Here is a 17,219-nt window from a genome sequence, read left to right as displayed (position 1 = left end):
AGAAAGGAAAATGATCTCAGTTCATTCTCTGTACCCACAAACCCCATCCAGAGATACACAAATAATCAGCTTGACTTGGGACCCTGAGGTTTATTTGGAAGTCCATTCTCCCCGGAGGTATTCTTCTCCTGACCTTGCAAGACTGGGTGTTAAGGCTCTTTAGGCACTGAGAGGCTCTTTGAACTCCACCAGCACATCAAGCTTCTTTCTATAGACATCTTGCTAGACACCACCGTCTTTCCAGACACAACATAGTCATGAAAAGTATTGGATGAATACCAGTGACTGGCAGCAGGGGGCAGCCTACAGTCAGAGATGTCTTGAACTTCAACACAACAAGCTCCTTCTGGGTTGCTTAGCAGTCTGGGGGTGCTGGGTAGGCTCAAAGTCAGCTTCTACCTTCCTCCTGCCTTTCATATACCTTCCCATTTTTCTATATCCTATGTCACTTATTTATGAATATACTTATCCCTGACTGATGACACAATCATATAGGACAAGATTCTTGAAATGGAAGGGGCGCTTAGAATACAGAGACAGCACCCTTCCCAGCTGATCATCACACCTACGAAAGCACGTTAGATGAAACAATATAAAAGAAATTAATGTGAGCTGACTTGTTTTGAGCACATTTTCAGGAATAAACAAACAGAGGAAAGCCAAGTTATGGAGAACCCAACTATAAGGAGAACACTGAGACTGCTATCTCTAATCATAGAGAAAGAAATTCTGTCTTTTCCACAATGAACACTGGTCCTTTCTCAGGCAAAGAGAACTCCCTCTTATTAAACTAAGACTCAGTGAAACCCCTGAAATTACTCCTGTTCTGACGGATGAAAAGATGGACATTTAATCAAGATATTTATAATTATAAACATTTCTGGGAAAAAATTCAAAAGACTTTAAAATTAAAGATGAAAAGAAGTTAGGTCTTTAGGGCAACCATGCTAAATTAAAAGAGATTTTTGGGTAGATTCACTGCTGTGAACCAAAACAAAGAGGAAGATAATGTGCAGAAGTAACAGATTTCCTCTAAGCAAAAAAAGCATTTATGACTGAAAACAAGAGAATGCATCTGCTGGAACACGGTCTCATCAGCACCTCTCCTCCACAGTTAACAGTGTCACAATAAAGTAGAGCCTTAGCAACACTTTGTTTCCATCCTAATTCTCTGGGTTTCAAGTATACCCATCCACCTACACACCCACACCCATGCATGTGCACACAGGTACCCCCCCCCCCCCGAACAGAAACAGAAGTAAATTAGACCTTGCCAGGGTCCTACCTGCTAGAGTTGTGGGAAGATTTCAGATACTTGGCAGAGATAATGTTCAGAGAGAGAATGGCATCAACAGCAGCTTCATCTACCTCAGCTTTATTCCTGATTCGACCTGGGGAAAAGGATAGATGTGTTATTGTCGGAGTACATCCTTAAGACAAAAGAGGAAACACTTCAGACCATAAATTAGTGAATGAACTCAGAATTCTAGTGCTCCAGGGGCAAAGAGGGGTCATTGGGTTGACTATTTTTCTCCACTTTTCTCTCCATTTGCCATTCCTTGGAGACTCCAATTCCCACATTTCCCCCACCACTTGTGATGTCTTTCAGATTTTTCTCCTGGGTTAGGAAGGATGTGGTAGGGAGAGGACAACAAGTGTCTGAGTTGTGGCTCAGTTCCTCACCAGATAGAAACAAGGGCTGCTTATTCCTCCAATCTGAATTGCTTTAAAGTACAGTTTAAAATCTGATTCCCAATGGTCACTATCCTTTACATTTTTTTTCCTACTAATTCCCTTGATATTCTTGACCTTTTGTTCTTCCAGATGAATTTTATTATTTTTCTAGTTCTATAAAATAGCCTTTTGGCAATTTGGTATGGCACTGAATAAGTAAATTAATTTAGGGAAGATTATCATTTTTATGATATTATCTTGGTCTACCCATGAGCAATTAATGTTTTTCCAGTTGTTTAGATCTAACTTTATGTGAAAAGTTTTGTAATTGTGTAAGTTTTGTAATTGTGTCCTTATAATTCCTGTGTTTGTCTTGGCAAGTAGATTCCCAAGTATTTTATATTGTCTAGAATGATTTTAAGTGGAGTTTCTCTTTCCAAATCTTGATGTTGGGCTTTGTTGGAAATATATAGAAATGCTTTTGATTTATGTGGGATTATTTTGTATGCTGCAACTTTGCTAAAATTATCAATTATTTCAATTAATTTTTTAGTTGATTTTCTAGGATTCTCTAAGTACACCATAACATCATCTGCATAGAATGATAGTTTATTTTCTTCATTGCCTCCTTTAATTCTTGCAATTTCTTTTTCTTCTCTAATTGCTAAAACTAGCATTTCTAGTACAATATTAAAAAATAGTGGGGATCATGGGCATCCTTGCTTCGCTCCTGATCTTACTGGGAAGGCTTCTAACTTATCCCCATTGCAGATGATGTTTGCTGATGGTTTTAAATAAATGCTACTTATTATTTTAAGGAAAGGTCCTTTTATTCCCATGCATTCTAGAATTTTAAATTAGGATTGGGTGTTATATTTTGTCAAAAACTTTTTCTGCATCTATTGAGATAATCATGTGATTTCTGTTAGTTTGATTATTGATATGATAAATTATGCCGATAGTTTTCCTAATATTAAACCAGCCTTGCATTCCTGCTATAAATCCTACCTGGTCATTGTGAATAATCCTTGTGATATGTTGCTGTAATTTCTTTGCTAGCATTTTATTTAAGATTTTTGCATTTATGTTCATTTAGGAAGTTGGTCTGTAATTTTCTTTCTGTTTTTCCTCTTCTTGGCTTAGGTATCAGTGCCATATTTGTGTCATAAATAGAACTTGATAGGATTCTTTCTTTGCTTATTTTGTCAGATAGTTTGTATGGTATTTGGATTAGTTGTTCTTTAAATGTTTGCTAGAATTCACTTGTGAATCCATTTGGCCCTGGGGATTTTTTATTAGGGAGTTCTCTGATGACTTATTCAATTTCTTTTTCTGAGATGGGATTATTTAAGTACTCTATTTCCTCTTTTGTTATCTAGGCAATTTATATTTTTATAAATATTCATCCATTCACTTAGATTATCAGATTTATTTCATGTAATTATACAAAATAGCTCCTAATGATTGCTTTAATTTTCTCTTCATTGGAGGTGAAATCACCCTTTTCATTTCTGATATTGGCAATTTGATTCTCTTCTTTCCTTTTTTAAATCAAATTAACCACTGCTCTATTTTATTTGTTGTTTTTTTTCACAGACCAACTCTTAGTCTTATTAGTTCAATAGTTATTTTACTTTCAATTTTATTAATTTCTCTTTTGATTTTTAGGATTTCTAATTTAGTCTTTAGTTGGGGATTTTTAATTTGTTCTTTTCCTAATTTTTTTTAGTTGCATGCCCAATTCATTTATCTGCTTTCTCTCTATTTTGTTGATGTAAGCATTCAGGGATATGAATTTTCCCTTGAGTACTACTTTTGCCAAATCTCATAAATTTTGATATGTTGTCTCCTCATTATCATTTTATTTCATGAAATCAGTGATTATTTCTATAATTTGTTCTTTAACCCACCTGTTTTGGATTATTTAGTTTCCAGTTAATTTTTAATTTGCCTTTCCGTGAACTCTTACTGATTATAATTTTTATTGCCTTATGATATGAAAGAATTGCATTTATTATTTCTACTTTTCTGCACTTGGTTGTGAAGTTCTTATGCCCTACTGCATGGTCAGTTTTTGTATATGTACCATATACTGCTGAAAAGAAGGTATATTCCTTTTTATTCCTATTCAATTTTCTCCAGATAGCTATTAAACCTAACTTTCCTAAAATTTCATTCACTTCCTTTACTTCTTTCTTATTTATTTTTTGGTTAGATTTATCTAGTTCTTATAGGGGAAGGTTGAGGTCCCCCAGTAGCATAGTCTTACTATCTATTTCCTCCTTAAGGTCCTTTAGTTTCTCCTTTAAAAATCTAGATGCTATACCATTTGTTGCATATATGTTAAGGACTGATATTACTTCATTGTCTATACTTTTATCAAAATGTAATTATCTTCTTTATCTCTTTTAATCATATCTATTTTTACTTTAGTTTTGTCTGAGATCATGGTTGCTATTCCTGTGTTGTTGTTTTTTTATCTCAGTTGAAGTCCAGTAGATCTGCTCCAATCCCTTACCTTTATTCTGTGTGTCTACCTACTTTAAATGTGTTTTTTGTAAATAATATATGGTAGTGTAAGGGGGGAAATAAGAAACTAGGTTTTTGCAACTTTGCAAACTTGGCAAGAGGCATGGGTTTGCAAGGGAGGGTCTGGTTACACACATAGAACTTAAATGGAGTTCCAGAATTTGAGGAAGATATAAAACTGAGGATCAAAGACTGTTGAGGGTCCATTTTTCCTGTTTGGCCAGGAGAGCGGAGATTCCACTTCCTGTGGCATTTTGTAGGAGGTGACTTGCCTTTCCTGATACCCAAAGGTCCTGTAGTCCAACTAGTAAGAAGAAACTGAGATCTTTTCCATCCTTGCCTCCAGTTACCATCTCCCAGATATCTTGTGAGCTCCTGATTACTGATTCCTGAGAGGTTTCCTGACTGAGTGTGAGTGAGCCAGACCCTGAAAAAACCTCTGTCTTTGGACCAGAGGCCTGCAGCCAACTTGGACTTTGAAGAAGTTCAACTTTCTACTCTGATGAACTCTTACTATGACTATCTTTAATTTGAGGACCAGTCAGCTCAGTTTAGATAGTTTGGGTTTTAGAGAGATCAGAGTAGTAAAAGTGTAGCTTGAAGAACTTGAAGATGGCTTCTTGAGAGGTCCATAGAACGGAGGGAGGAATATCTAGATTTTAGAGTTAGGGACTGCCTTTTCCCTGGTCCTCCATCATTTCTTTTTGATTGACTATAAATAAAGTTATTTTACTGGTTTAAAAAGAAAGTCAGATAGCTTTGTGACTTAAGAGTCATCTTATTCACCCATTTCAGTTGACAGAGCCAGAAAACAGAAAGAATCTAGGATTTTCTGGAGTAAAACAACCTTTTTTTGGTCTGGTGATAGTTGGGCCTACAAAACCTACAGAGACAGTAGGTGGCAGCCATTAAAAAAAAAAATCCAACAACTCAGTGAAATATGCCTAGTAACAGGAGCTGTTAATCAACCAGCCACTGAATTTTGAGGCATGAAAAATTTAAAGGGCTGGTACATAAAAAAAAATTTTTTCCCTCCAACTTGAAAATACAAACATAAAAAAACAACAACTATTAAGCAAGGATGATGGGAGTTATGGAACTGCTCTATTATTGTGGTATACTCTTTTATGAGGTCTTTCTGGTGAAAATACTAGACCAATGTTATGGGTTCCTGGCATTTAAACTACTGATTCTGATACCTGATATATCCTTAACGAGGATTATTTCGGATATACCAGTGATACTATTCCTTATCTGTGTTGTTTATCAAGGATATGTATTGGCTGTTGCAAGATTCCAAAAACTGAAGACTGCTCTATACTTAAGTTTTAAGGACAATGAAATGAAACAACTAGTTCTGGCAATGAAAGAAATCTTGGGCAAAATGCAAGATTCTTATAGAAAGCAAGGAAAGAAAACTGAGGCAAAGCTAGAACATCTAGATAAGCAAGTTGATAATACCCAGGCAACAAAAACAGATCTTGAGGATAAAGTTCTAGATAATGCTGGATCTATACTACTGCCTCTTATGGATGTTACCTACTTACAGCCTGACATGGGAATTGTCCATGTGAAAACCCACAAACAGTTCAATGCTAGAGATCTAGAATCCATAAAAAAGCGTAGCCCAAAGTTTTTTTGAGGACCCACATAAGTGCATAAGGGAATTTAAGAGAGCTGTGAGATTGTTTGATCCAGACATTATTGATCTTCTTTTGGGAGAATTATTTACCAAAAGGGAGAGGAGGCAATTTATTGATGAAATTGCAAAATTCAGATTTGACACCATAGCCCAGTGACTCACAGGAAGTAGAATGTAATTCTGTGTATGAGTACTGCTTTTTAATTCAGGCTAGAGAATCCCTAATCAAAGCAATGAAAGTGCATGCAAAGAGACCCAACACCTGGTCTAAATTCAAGAAAATAAAACAGGAAGTTAGAGACAATCCTGCAACTTTCCTGGACAGGTTATTTGAGGCTGGGGAAAATTTTCTGGGGATGGAGAATATGAATGAACAGGACATAGCTCAAATCAGGAGATAATTTGTAAAAAACAGCTGCAATGTAGTGAAGAATTATTTAACAACAAATTGTCTTACCTGGGAGTCTATGGGCCTGGAGGAACTTAGGAAGAATGCATGTAATATATGGGATACTGATAGAGGAATATGGGTAGATGAAAAAAAATGATCTGGTAGAAGAGCTAAGAAGCTAGTTAAATGAGGCTAATAAGAAGCTTAAAGAAAGAGAGATCAAAGAAGTGAAAATAGGGGCAGACTTAACCCCAGGACTGAGTATAAGCCTAGACGACAGAGGTCCAGCCCGCCCCACTGTTTTCTCTGCAAAAGACGAGGGCATTTCCTCAGGGGTTGCTGATTTAGGGGTCAAGTGTTCAATCAATTCAACAGGAATCATATATATAATAACAATGGCTGGAGACAAAATGGGTATGGCTATCAAAATTTAAGTCCCAGGTATCCCCAGTTCCAAAAGCAAGGACACGCACAGTGCTGTAATCATAAATGTGGCCAGAGACCACAACAAACACCTGATTTATACAGCATGCAGGAATATATTAGGACTGGAGAAAACCTAAATACTCTCAAATCTGAGTGCAGCAAACAAGAGCTTAAGGGTGCAGCTGCATTATGAAGGTGTGCCTAGGAAGGTAAAGAACTTGGAACCTCAGGGGAAAATGTATCAGGAAGTGAAAATAGTAATGGCAAAAGAGAAATACAAAATAGTAAAAGTGAAATTTAAAATAGTGACTGTATAGAAGAAGAGCAAATACCTATAACACCTATAATACCAATAGTAGAATTCTGGTTTTTAATTCACTCTGCTATCAGCTTCCATTTTATGGGTGAGTTCATACCACTTACAATCACAGTTATCATTACCATCTGTGTATTCCCTTCCATAATAAGGGGAGAAAAAAAAGACAACTATAATATACAGCATTACATGATTAGAAAGCTAAAAAAGGAAGGGTTAAGTGAGCTTAGGTGGGAAAAGTTGCTGACCACCAACAACAGGAGACAACTTCGTGTAGAGGGTCATGGGTGGGCTGTGATGAATTGTGATTCACTAGGTAAAGAGGGGAGAAGACATTTTGGACCTAGATAAATATTATGAGCAAAAGCATGGAGAAGGTGTGAGAGCAGAAAGTATGTATGTTTTTCTTTGCCCAATTATATCGTAAGCTACTAAAGGGCAAGAATTTCTTTTGTAACTCCTTTGGCCCCTAAAGAGAGTGCTTTTACACAGTAGGTAATTAATAGTACGTATTGAATGAATGATTAGTATAACAGTAACGAGAGAGAGAAAGAAGAAAAGTAACATCAGATACAAGGCTCCTGAACAACATCTTTGAATAAATCTATCCTCCCTTGTTCAGATTTCACCAAGATCTAGGAAGTACAGCAAAAAAGGATCTCTTTTGTGACCTTGATTTCTTCTCCCTCTGGTGGGTGCACTTACCCACCACCAGCTCTCGAACATCTTTCCAGTGGAGCTCACTGCCCTTCTCATGGATTATGGTCACTGTGATCCTACGCTGGATACCCTAGAAGGAAAGCAGAGTTGTGGGTCAGGGTGGCTGGTCTCTCTCACCTGCACCTTGACTCCCATGACTACTGTTTGGGAGGAGCCTGCTGTCTGAGCCACAGTACAAACAAGTAGAAGAGAGACAAGAGCTGGGAAACAGACCCATTCTAATTGTGCTTCCTGCCTCACAGAGTGGGCCTGAGAGTTTCTCTTAGTTCACTTCCTGGAAAGTAGCTGTCAATTGTTGTTTCTTTTTTCTTTTTCTGTTGTTTACTCATATTTTTTCCTTCTTTCCCTCCTGTGCCTTCTCTGCTCTACCGGTTGATTAAATTAAGCAGATAGTTTTAATGTACTTTGATATATGCTCTTCCCCCGAGAGTTTCTCTTCATAGAAGGAGTCTACTTGTGGATCACAGGAGGTATTTGCCCTTTCTCCGTTTATGTAACTTGGACTGCAAGTGCACATTGTAACACAAAAGCTGTACAAACTATCTATTAAATAACTGTGTGCTCCCCAAAACTGTACCATCTAGTTGCCTGAAAAGTTAAGAAACAACATATATGAATGCTGTGAAATCCTTAAAAGACCTATATAAAGTTGTAATTTTATTTGGAGAGACTTGGCCTCCCTATCTCAGGCTAGAAGCACAGAGACCACTCATCAGCCCAATATCGATCAGCACAGAAGCTTTATCCTGTTCTGTTTACCCAGGTGGGTCAGCTCATCCTTCCTTAGGCAGACTGGTGATTCCTGGGAGCCCATCATATGGGTGCCAGACACATTGAGAACACCAAGCCTTTACCTCTACTGCTTCTCAGAACTTCCAAAATATCATCCAGGTGTGTATACCATTATACCCTGAAGTTGTTAATTCACAAATTTCTTCAAAATCATCTTTAAAAGAACAAGGATATAAGAGGAAAAGTAAAAGATAGGAAAAAATTACAGGAATCAAATGATTCCTTTTCTCCTACCTATAAAGACAGAAATCTATTTCATGAAGGAGAGAGGAAACACGAGATAAAAACAGTTCTTTTACTCAACAATTTCTGTACTTCCTCCCAAGCCCCTTTTCCTTTGTCAGTACCTGGTGAAGCAGAAATGTTCCTTGACAGGGAAGGCCTGCAGTATGATCCACCACAGCTGGGATATACCTGAGAAAACATTGGCACAAAAGAAGTAGTTAGAAAGGATCACTAATCTAGGTAAACAAACCAACCTTCTACACACCTTATTGATTATCAAAGTCAAAGAAACACAAAACTATGGAATCTAGAGTTGCAAAGAACCTCAAAAATCATCCAAACCAACCTAGACTTGAAAAAGGACTCGCTTTATAATATTCTCAACAAGTATTTATTCAAAGATTCCCAGGATAGGGAGTTTCCCAAAGGAATAGTTTGGAAATATTTTCTAATATGAAGACAGAATCTATTTCTAGGGCAAGCAAAACAAATTTCATCCTTTTTTATGTTATATGCTTAAAATACTTGAAGAAAGCTATCCTTTGCCCCATAAATTTTCTTTTCTACAACCTAAACATTTCCAGTTCCTCTCTTTGACCCTCCAGCTATCACTTCCTCTGTCTTCTCTTTTCTAGGCTAAACTTCCCCAGTTCTTTCAGGCAATTCTCTTATGACATGACCTTGAAGACCATCACTATCATGGCCGCTTTCCCCTTTGAGGCTTTTCAGCGTGTCAATGCCCTTCCTCAAATGTAGCACCCAGAATAGTGCAATACTCTGGATGTGGTTGACCAGGGAAGAAGACAAGCAGATAATGACACATTCCTCATCCTGGACACGTGACCTCTTCTAATGTAGCCCAAGTTTGTATAAGCTTTTTGGATGACATATTGCCCTGATTACTCATACTGAGCTTAGAGTTTCCTAAAATTTCCAGATAATTTTCAGACAAATTCTATCTAGTAGCTGTAGCCAATTTCCATGTCTTTCTGAATTTAGGAACCTGATTCTCTGAATCCAAGCCTAAGACTTTACACATATTCCATTAAATTTCATCTTCCGAGACTCAGCCCCATATTGTGAACTCTAAATCTCTTGAAGTTTTGCATCAAATGAGAAGTACATCCTGCCTTTCTGAACTCTTGGCAGCACTTATCTACACTGTCCTAGAATTCATTACTTATTTGCTTTGTTGCTTAAATTATCTTCTCTTTCCTAAGAATGTAAACAACAACTCTATCACAGATCTGCCTCCTGTTAAAGTCAAATCCTCCACGTGAACCTCATCACTGGATTCTTGGTCACTCAATCCACTACTTGGCATAGTGCCTTAATGTAGAGGTGCCAAACATGCAGTTTACGGGTGTGCAGTGGCCTGTAACACTCCCCAGTTTGGCCTCAAACAAGATTAAAATGTAACTGTGGAACACGACAAAATAAGTAAAAATACAATAGAACATAGATAATATTACTATGTGGTTTCCAAAATCAATATGTGGCCCAAAGGGATCTTAGTTTAGTGTCCCCATTTCTACCTGATGTCACTACCCCAATGTATTAGGGGCTCAAAATTGACCAAGACCATATGCAAAGCTACAGAGTCAAAATTTTAAGGTCATCATTGCCCTTCTCTCTTTGCTATGGTTTCAGAGTGCCCTCCTCTGTGTTCCAGACATATTCGTTTGCAGAAACATTTTAGCTATAGCTTTCATCAATATTCACAATCATCATTTGCCCACAGAGTGGTAAGATCGTCTTGGGTCAGTCAGGAGAGGACCCTCTGTTGCAAAAATTCTCAGAAATTCCTGACACTGTTCTGTAGAACAATTTCCTATTTCTTTGCTGTTGTTGAAACCCACTCAGTGGGCCGAGTAGGACCGTGTGTCTATGTAACAAAGTACAAACAAGTCAGAGGATTATGGCTGAAGACAGGCCTTAAGACAACCTAGTGTCCACATTCCACTTTATAGACAAGGAAACTGAGGCTCAGAAGGGTGAAGGCATGTGCCCAGAGTCACGCAGACAGGCCTTCCTAGATCCAAGTCCTAGAGCCTCACCACTATGCCACGCTGCCTGCTGCCTCTCAGACTGGCCCCATAAAGGTTGCTCTGCCAGCAGACTACAGTGAAACAAGTGATAGCCCTTAATGCTACAAAGCTCTGTGACATGAACACCCCGCTGGGGAGTCAGTGCTGAAACCCCCAGTTTGGTTCATAACTTTAGATGACATTGATTCACAAAGCTGAGTCTAAAGAACAAGCCTATGTAGAACAACAAAGATATAGCTGGCATTACTATCGAGGTAGGTTCCATTATTATCCTCATTTTACAGTTGGAGAATGAGGCAGAAAATGAGGCAGAAGTGACTTGCCCAGGGTCACACAACTCCTAAATATCTGAGGCTTGATTTGAACTTAAGTCTTCCTGATTCCAGGTCTGGTGTACCCCCTACTTGCCCAATGTATTCATATATCATAGCTCAGCTTATCTAAGCCCTTTTCTTCACTGGAAAACATATTAAGATGGACTTACTCTCCGGTAGGCTCCAGTTCGCTGATCTCAAACCAGACAAGAAGATCATATTTGCTCATGCTCTGGCCCAAGCTGGTTTTGCTCATAGTGTTCAACTTTGTTGCTGGTACTTTGTGGGGGGAAAAATTAGAAAACATCAAAGCCTTGCTCAAAGCCACTTAATAGAAATGCACACTACTCATATATCAGTCTTTGACACTTTGGTCATGTTGGCAATTGCCACAAGAGCCAGGGGAGAGATTTGAGGCCCGAAAACTTGAATGTAGAAGCTAGAAAATATAGAGAATAAGTAGAATTTTCCTTCTTAATCTAGAGAATTGGGAATATGAGTAAATGGTAGGTCCTCAGACAGCATCAAGTATACCATGTTTGTGGTCTGGACCTCCATGCTCTATACAGTTTTGACATGGCAGGGTACAGTTTGCAAGTTTAACTTCTGTGTTTATAGGAGCCACAAATGCAAAACTAATTCCACATCTAATCACAGGATGAAAGTTATCTAAATTATGTTACATATTTAAATATCTTGGTGGGAATATTTCAAATTTAAATAAAATCTTTTCTATAATTTGCTTCAAAATTATCTATGATACCAAAAGTATAACAGAAAGCTACATACTCTAGAGCAGGGGTTGGCAAACTACAACCAAAGACCTACCACTTGTTTTTTGTAGGGACCAAGAGCTAAGAATGGTTTTTATGTTTTTAAATAAAATAAAATTTTACTTTAAAATATTAAAAAAATTCTTAAGATGATGAGCTGTACAAAAATAGGTGAAAGTCAGATTGGGCCCTAAGCATTTGTTTGCTGATCCCTGCTCAAGAGAATCATATTTTATAGTCTGAAAAGCATCAGTTACTATTAAATTCTTTTTCTTTTGGTATGGTTCTGAGAAAATGACTTGTTTGAAATTTCCATTTGTATAAAGATCTCCTCTAATTCATGTATAGAGTTTGTACCTCCAAATTAAAGATTCAAGGAGTTATCTGACATATTTGCTTCATATTTAAATTTCATGCCTTAACTAACTCTGAAAGGTTTGAATGAACAAATTAGCCAGAATCCTAATTTTTTTCTACAAATTCCAAAAGTTATCATTTTGAAACACTATTTTACAAATAAACTTGAACTAAACAGACCACAGTATACTCTTGGAAAGGGAAGAACCATAGCTTGCCATCATTCCAATTTTTCCAGTTTACATATGAGAAAGTTTTATCCCAGAAATGTTCAATGATTTCCTCAAGATCATGAAGGGTAAGTAACAGAGAGGATTCAAACTCAAGACTTCAATTTTTTCAATAAGCCATAGAAGAATTTTGGACTCTAGAAATACAAAGATCATCTCCTACTCATAAAATGTGTGTCCTCACCAAAATCAACTTATCTGACCTGATGGTGCTAAGTAAGAAAGAAAACAAAGCTGTTAACTCAAAATTATCTCTATGAGGGCAAAAAATCTGATACAAGGAAAACTACTTATATATAAGAAACTTTGAAATGAAAATTCCAATTGACTGTACAGCTCCGGAGATCTAAAAAATCCAGCAATCTACACTTTTTCTGACAAATCTACCTCAAAGTAATAAACAAAAAAGGGGCTTTCCAATAACATTAAGTTGTTTTTTTTTTTAAACCCTTGTACTTCGGTGTATTTTTCTCCTAGGTGGAAGAGTGGTAAGGGTGGGCAATGGGGGTCAAGTGACTTGCCCAGAGTCACACAGCTGGAAGTGGCTGAGGCCGGGTTTGAACCTAGGACCTCCTGTCTCTAGGCCTGACTCTCACTCCACTGAGCTACCCAGCTGCCCCCTCCAATAACATTTAAAAAAAAAAAAAAGCAAACCTATAACTTCCATCTTAAAAACAATTCTGCGTATTGGTTCCAAGGCAGAAAAGCAACAAGAACTAAGCAATGAGGGTTAAATGACTTGTCCAGGGTCACATAACTAGGAAGTAGCTGAGGTCATATTTCAACCCAGGATCTCGCCTCTCTAGGCCTATCCAATAACCCTCTGAAAGAAATGTTTTAGGATCCTGATGACTAAATGATATTTCTATGCATTAAATTTAAAAATATCAGAGGAGGACAGAAACATTTGTGCTTCATACACACAAAACAAGTGTTTTAGGATTCTACATCTAACATGGGAACGGTTTGGCTACTAACCATCTCGTTTAGGTACCCTCTCGCTCTGGCAGCCAGGGACAGGCAGAAAGAGAAAAGGCGGTAATGGATCAGCCTCATCCTGAAAGCTGGTGATCGCAGAGGATGCAAGCACATTGGCATGCTCAGAAAATATGTCCAGCATATGAACATTCATATAGCCAGACATGAGATATCGAATCAGTTCAATCTTTCTCTCATGGTCTGATCAGGATTCAGAGGATGAGGAAGGACAGCAAAGTGGATTGGGAATTAGGGGGGATGGGTAGTGTGGGAAAAGGAAGGAAATAAAAAGAAAAGATAATTGAACATGCAGAATAACTTGATGATGCAAAGAAAAGTTCAAAATCATGTCAATGGAGTTAAAACATGCAGAGGATTGGGGAGGGGATATAGTTACAAGGGAGATAGATGGATTATGAAGATTTAGCAAATGCTTAGGAAGCACACGAGAGTAGTCCAGCTGGTCAATAGGACTTCACTATCTAGAGGATAAAGCCTTATTTCTTCCCATTTATTGTTTTGCTTCAGAGTCTGAGGAGATAGCTGCTTTCTGCAGAAAATTTAGAGTGGCAATCAGAATGTACCACTTCCTAAAGCTATTCAGAGTGATGAATACATTCATACACACAGGTGACTAAATTCTCACCTGGTTTGGAGAGTGGCATGGGTGGAGGGAAGAATCGCCGGGATGGTTGAGGAGGACTGCAAAGAAAAGAAGTGAGTCAGATTTCCTACTGACAGAGAATGGGTCTAGGGTAGTGATGGGCAAACTTTTTAAAGAGGGCGCCAAAGGAAAGGAAATACTCATCTGTCAGTCTGTTTCTAAGGCAACTCTTTCGAGATTTCATTGTATTGTATCCACTCATTGTATTTATCAGATTAGCAATAATGTCTCTCAGCCGGATAGAACATTTCAGGGGACTGTATCTGGCCCACAGGCCGTACGTAGTTTGCCCATTATTGATCTAGGGAGTTGTACACCACCATCTTAAATTCTCTTTAAGCAAATCTTTCCATGTTGTCATCTTAGTATTGCAGACTAAACCTCATTTCCCTGACAATGAAATGCTAATTAAAATACCTTTTGACAATTCTTGTATATGTCTTGGCTAAAAATGGATAGTAGGAATTTTCTAGTTAATTTTGTCTTGATAAAACATCAGTCTATCCACATCATTATTTTACCATGCTGTAGTTCCTATGTATTTTTCTTCATTCACCAGTTTAAAGGTCTCAGGAAGGAAAAACATCAAGTATTGAATCTGGTTTCTTGGAGTTTAGGCTTCACAGGATCACTTACATAGCTTTATCTTGTTGTTTGTTCCCACCCCCACCCCCCACACCTCCTGTCTAACTTTTTTATTTCAGTTAATCTGAAGCCTAGCAGAGCTGTCCATCTCTGGTAAAAAGTCCCTTTCTCCAAAGTCATCTTAAATGTGTCCTCGGAAAGTAAACTTTTTGTAAAGTTTCTGTAAACTTATTAGTTTTTGTGACTATGGGGAAATCCAGAGTGGCTGGGATAATATTTGCCTTGAGTCCCTAGAAGGGCCTCAATTTTTTCTGAGAAGATAACAACTTGAAAAAATCCTCTTGACTCATTTGGTCCAAACCTGTGAAGCTCCTGTCCCTGAAGATGAAGAGGGTGTTGCTGGTAATGCCCGAAGACCTCAAATACTATAGGCTTGGTCTTGATGTAGTCCACAAAGGATTCAGTTACCTCCACTGCAATCTAGCAAAGGAAAAAAAAAACAAGTGAGAGCAGTGAAAAGACTAGCAAAAAGGGCTTTTTTCTTACCTGTGATATGAATTCAAAATTAATCATTCCCTAAGAAAACATGTCACAACTCCAAGTATTTCCATGAAGATATTCCAAACTCTCTTCTGTATGTGTATTATAATAGAGAAAAAGAGAGAGACAGAGAGACAGAGAGAGAGAGAGAGAGAGAGAGAGAAGAGAGAGAGAGAAAGAGTGTGTGTGTGTGTGTGTGTGTGTGTGTGTGTGTGTGTGTGTGTGTGTATGTATGAAGAAATTGAGAGCCAAAGGTGAAGTAAATTGTCCAAGAGGAAACAGTGAGGTAGTTGATATTCCAGGACTGGAATTTGGGCTTTGAAGGCCAGTCTAGTGCTTGTCTTAGAGCTGTCTTAGAATCAGCATTTGAGGGCACCCTTTCCTGTTAGACTTTACTTCTTTATTACTTTACTTACACACTTCTTTATCCCCTCAAAGAAAAAAAGACAATTAAACACTTGGTTGTGTTTTGCTTGACAAGTTCTCTCCAGATGGTTTGGGATGGATGGCCCAGGAGCTGATGGCTTTTTGTGTGACTGAGAGGGAAGAGAGGCGAGCATATTCACTTGCTCCAGGTTCTGTGTTACTACTCTAGTTAATCAGGGAACACAGCCTAGTCTGGTTTTTATGGTTTTAGAGGCTAGGTATCAGTCACTGGGAAACAGAATGCTGGATTTTAGTCATACGTAAAAGGCATAGCAGATTTAAGGTTGCTAGTATCTTTTTGACTGTGCAAATTGAGGTTGGGGTTAATAGCTCAGAATGTAACTGAAAAGATGACCTCTTAAAAATGCTTTATTTAACATGCTCATATTTTTTCTGGGGAGAAGAAAGCAAGTGAAAAACAATATAATAAAGTCCAAACTAATGGAAGATTTCATTAGCCCCTGTTACCACCCAAACATCCACACATGTACATGGTCCCCTTCTGTCAGAACTAAAGATTACATCACCACTTTAGGTGGCTTCCTCTACTGTCTAATCTACTCTATCCTCCCCTCCCCCTTTTGGGGCAGCTACTCATCTCTGAGCTCATCTTCCCTTGGTCTGCAAAAGTTGAATGGAAGCCATATAGTACTACCCATTTTTAGGCAAATTCCAAAGAAATGAATGGATCACTTACATTCTGAACATGATAAAAGCCAAGAGGGCTTCCTCTGCCATTGTTTTTTAGGGGTTCTGTAGAGAATGCTTCATCATGACGATGTAAGAAGCTATGAATAAAAGAAATGGAGCTTTTAATGACCTGTATCATTAGGACCCTCATTTTCAAATATATACTGTGAAAAAGACAGGAATCCATAGGTGTATACGATTTACAAATTTACTACTATATATGTGTGTATAGACAGACGTGCATATATAAATATATGAAAATCAAGAAGGCATACATGAAAGCATTATTGAAATTAGTACCAAAAAAGGGGAAAGGACCTACTTGTACAAAAATATTTATGTCTGCTTTTTCTGTAATGGCAAAAAATTGGAATTTGAGGGGTTGTCCATCAATTGGGGAATAACTGAACACATTGTGGTACATATTGGGGATAGTATATTATTGTGATATAAAAAATGATAAGCAAGTTGATTTCAGAAAAAGCTGAACAGATCTGCGGGAACTGAGGCAAAGTGAAATAAGCAAAACTGGGAGAACATTATACACAATAACAGCAATATTATATGATGATTATCTGAGAAAACTTGGCTACTCTCAGCAATGCGATGATTTGGGACAATCCTGAAAGACATATGGGAGAATGCTATCTACCTCCAGAGAAAGAACTGTTGGTGTTGTCTTTCACATCAGTGTGTTTATGGTTTTATTTGGGGGTTTTGGCTATGTATGAGTTTGTTCTTACAACAATGACCAATATGGAAGTTTTGCATGACAATAAAAATTAAAAAATGAATACCAGAAGTAATCAATATTCTTTAAAATTAACTTCCAGAAATTTTTCTGGGGCTTAATCATTCAGCAGTATATCTATCTGAAAAGTTGCTTAGGGATGGTGGGG

The 17,219-nt window shown here is 37.8% G+C and overlaps 1 protein-coding gene across 1 annotated transcript in view; it reads right to left on the bottom strand.

Moving 5' to 3' along the window:
• Positions 1 to 17,219, bottom strand: part of KIF1B (kinesin family member 1B) — a 184,349-nt gene that overhangs the window by 25,148 nt on the left and 141,982 nt on the right. Inside the window, exons 32-38 of the mRNA XM_044667723.1 lie at positions 16,328 to 16,418; positions 15,026 to 15,144; positions 14,062 to 14,117; positions 11,248 to 11,356; positions 8,838 to 8,904; positions 7,684 to 7,768; positions 1,286 to 1,391 (exon numbers count right to left, since the gene is read on the bottom strand). Of these exons, the coding sequence (XP_044523658.1) occupies positions 1,286 to 1,391; positions 7,684 to 7,768; positions 8,838 to 8,904; positions 11,248 to 11,356; positions 14,062 to 14,117; positions 15,026 to 15,144; positions 16,328 to 16,418 (633 nt within the window). The remainder of the gene's footprint in view (positions 1 to 1,285; positions 1,392 to 7,683; positions 7,769 to 8,837; positions 8,905 to 11,247; positions 11,357 to 14,061; positions 14,118 to 15,025; positions 15,145 to 16,327; positions 16,419 to 17,219) is intronic.

This window comes from Gracilinanus agilis, chromosome 3 (assembly GCF_016433145.1).
Source record: "Gracilinanus agilis isolate LMUSP501 chromosome 3, AgileGrace, whole genome shotgun sequence".
Taxonomy (NCBI): Eukaryota; Metazoa; Chordata; class Mammalia; order Didelphimorphia; family Didelphidae; genus Gracilinanus; species Gracilinanus agilis.
The sequence above is the reverse complement of the archived record's forward strand: the minus strand, read 5'-3'. Positions and strand labels throughout refer to the sequence as shown.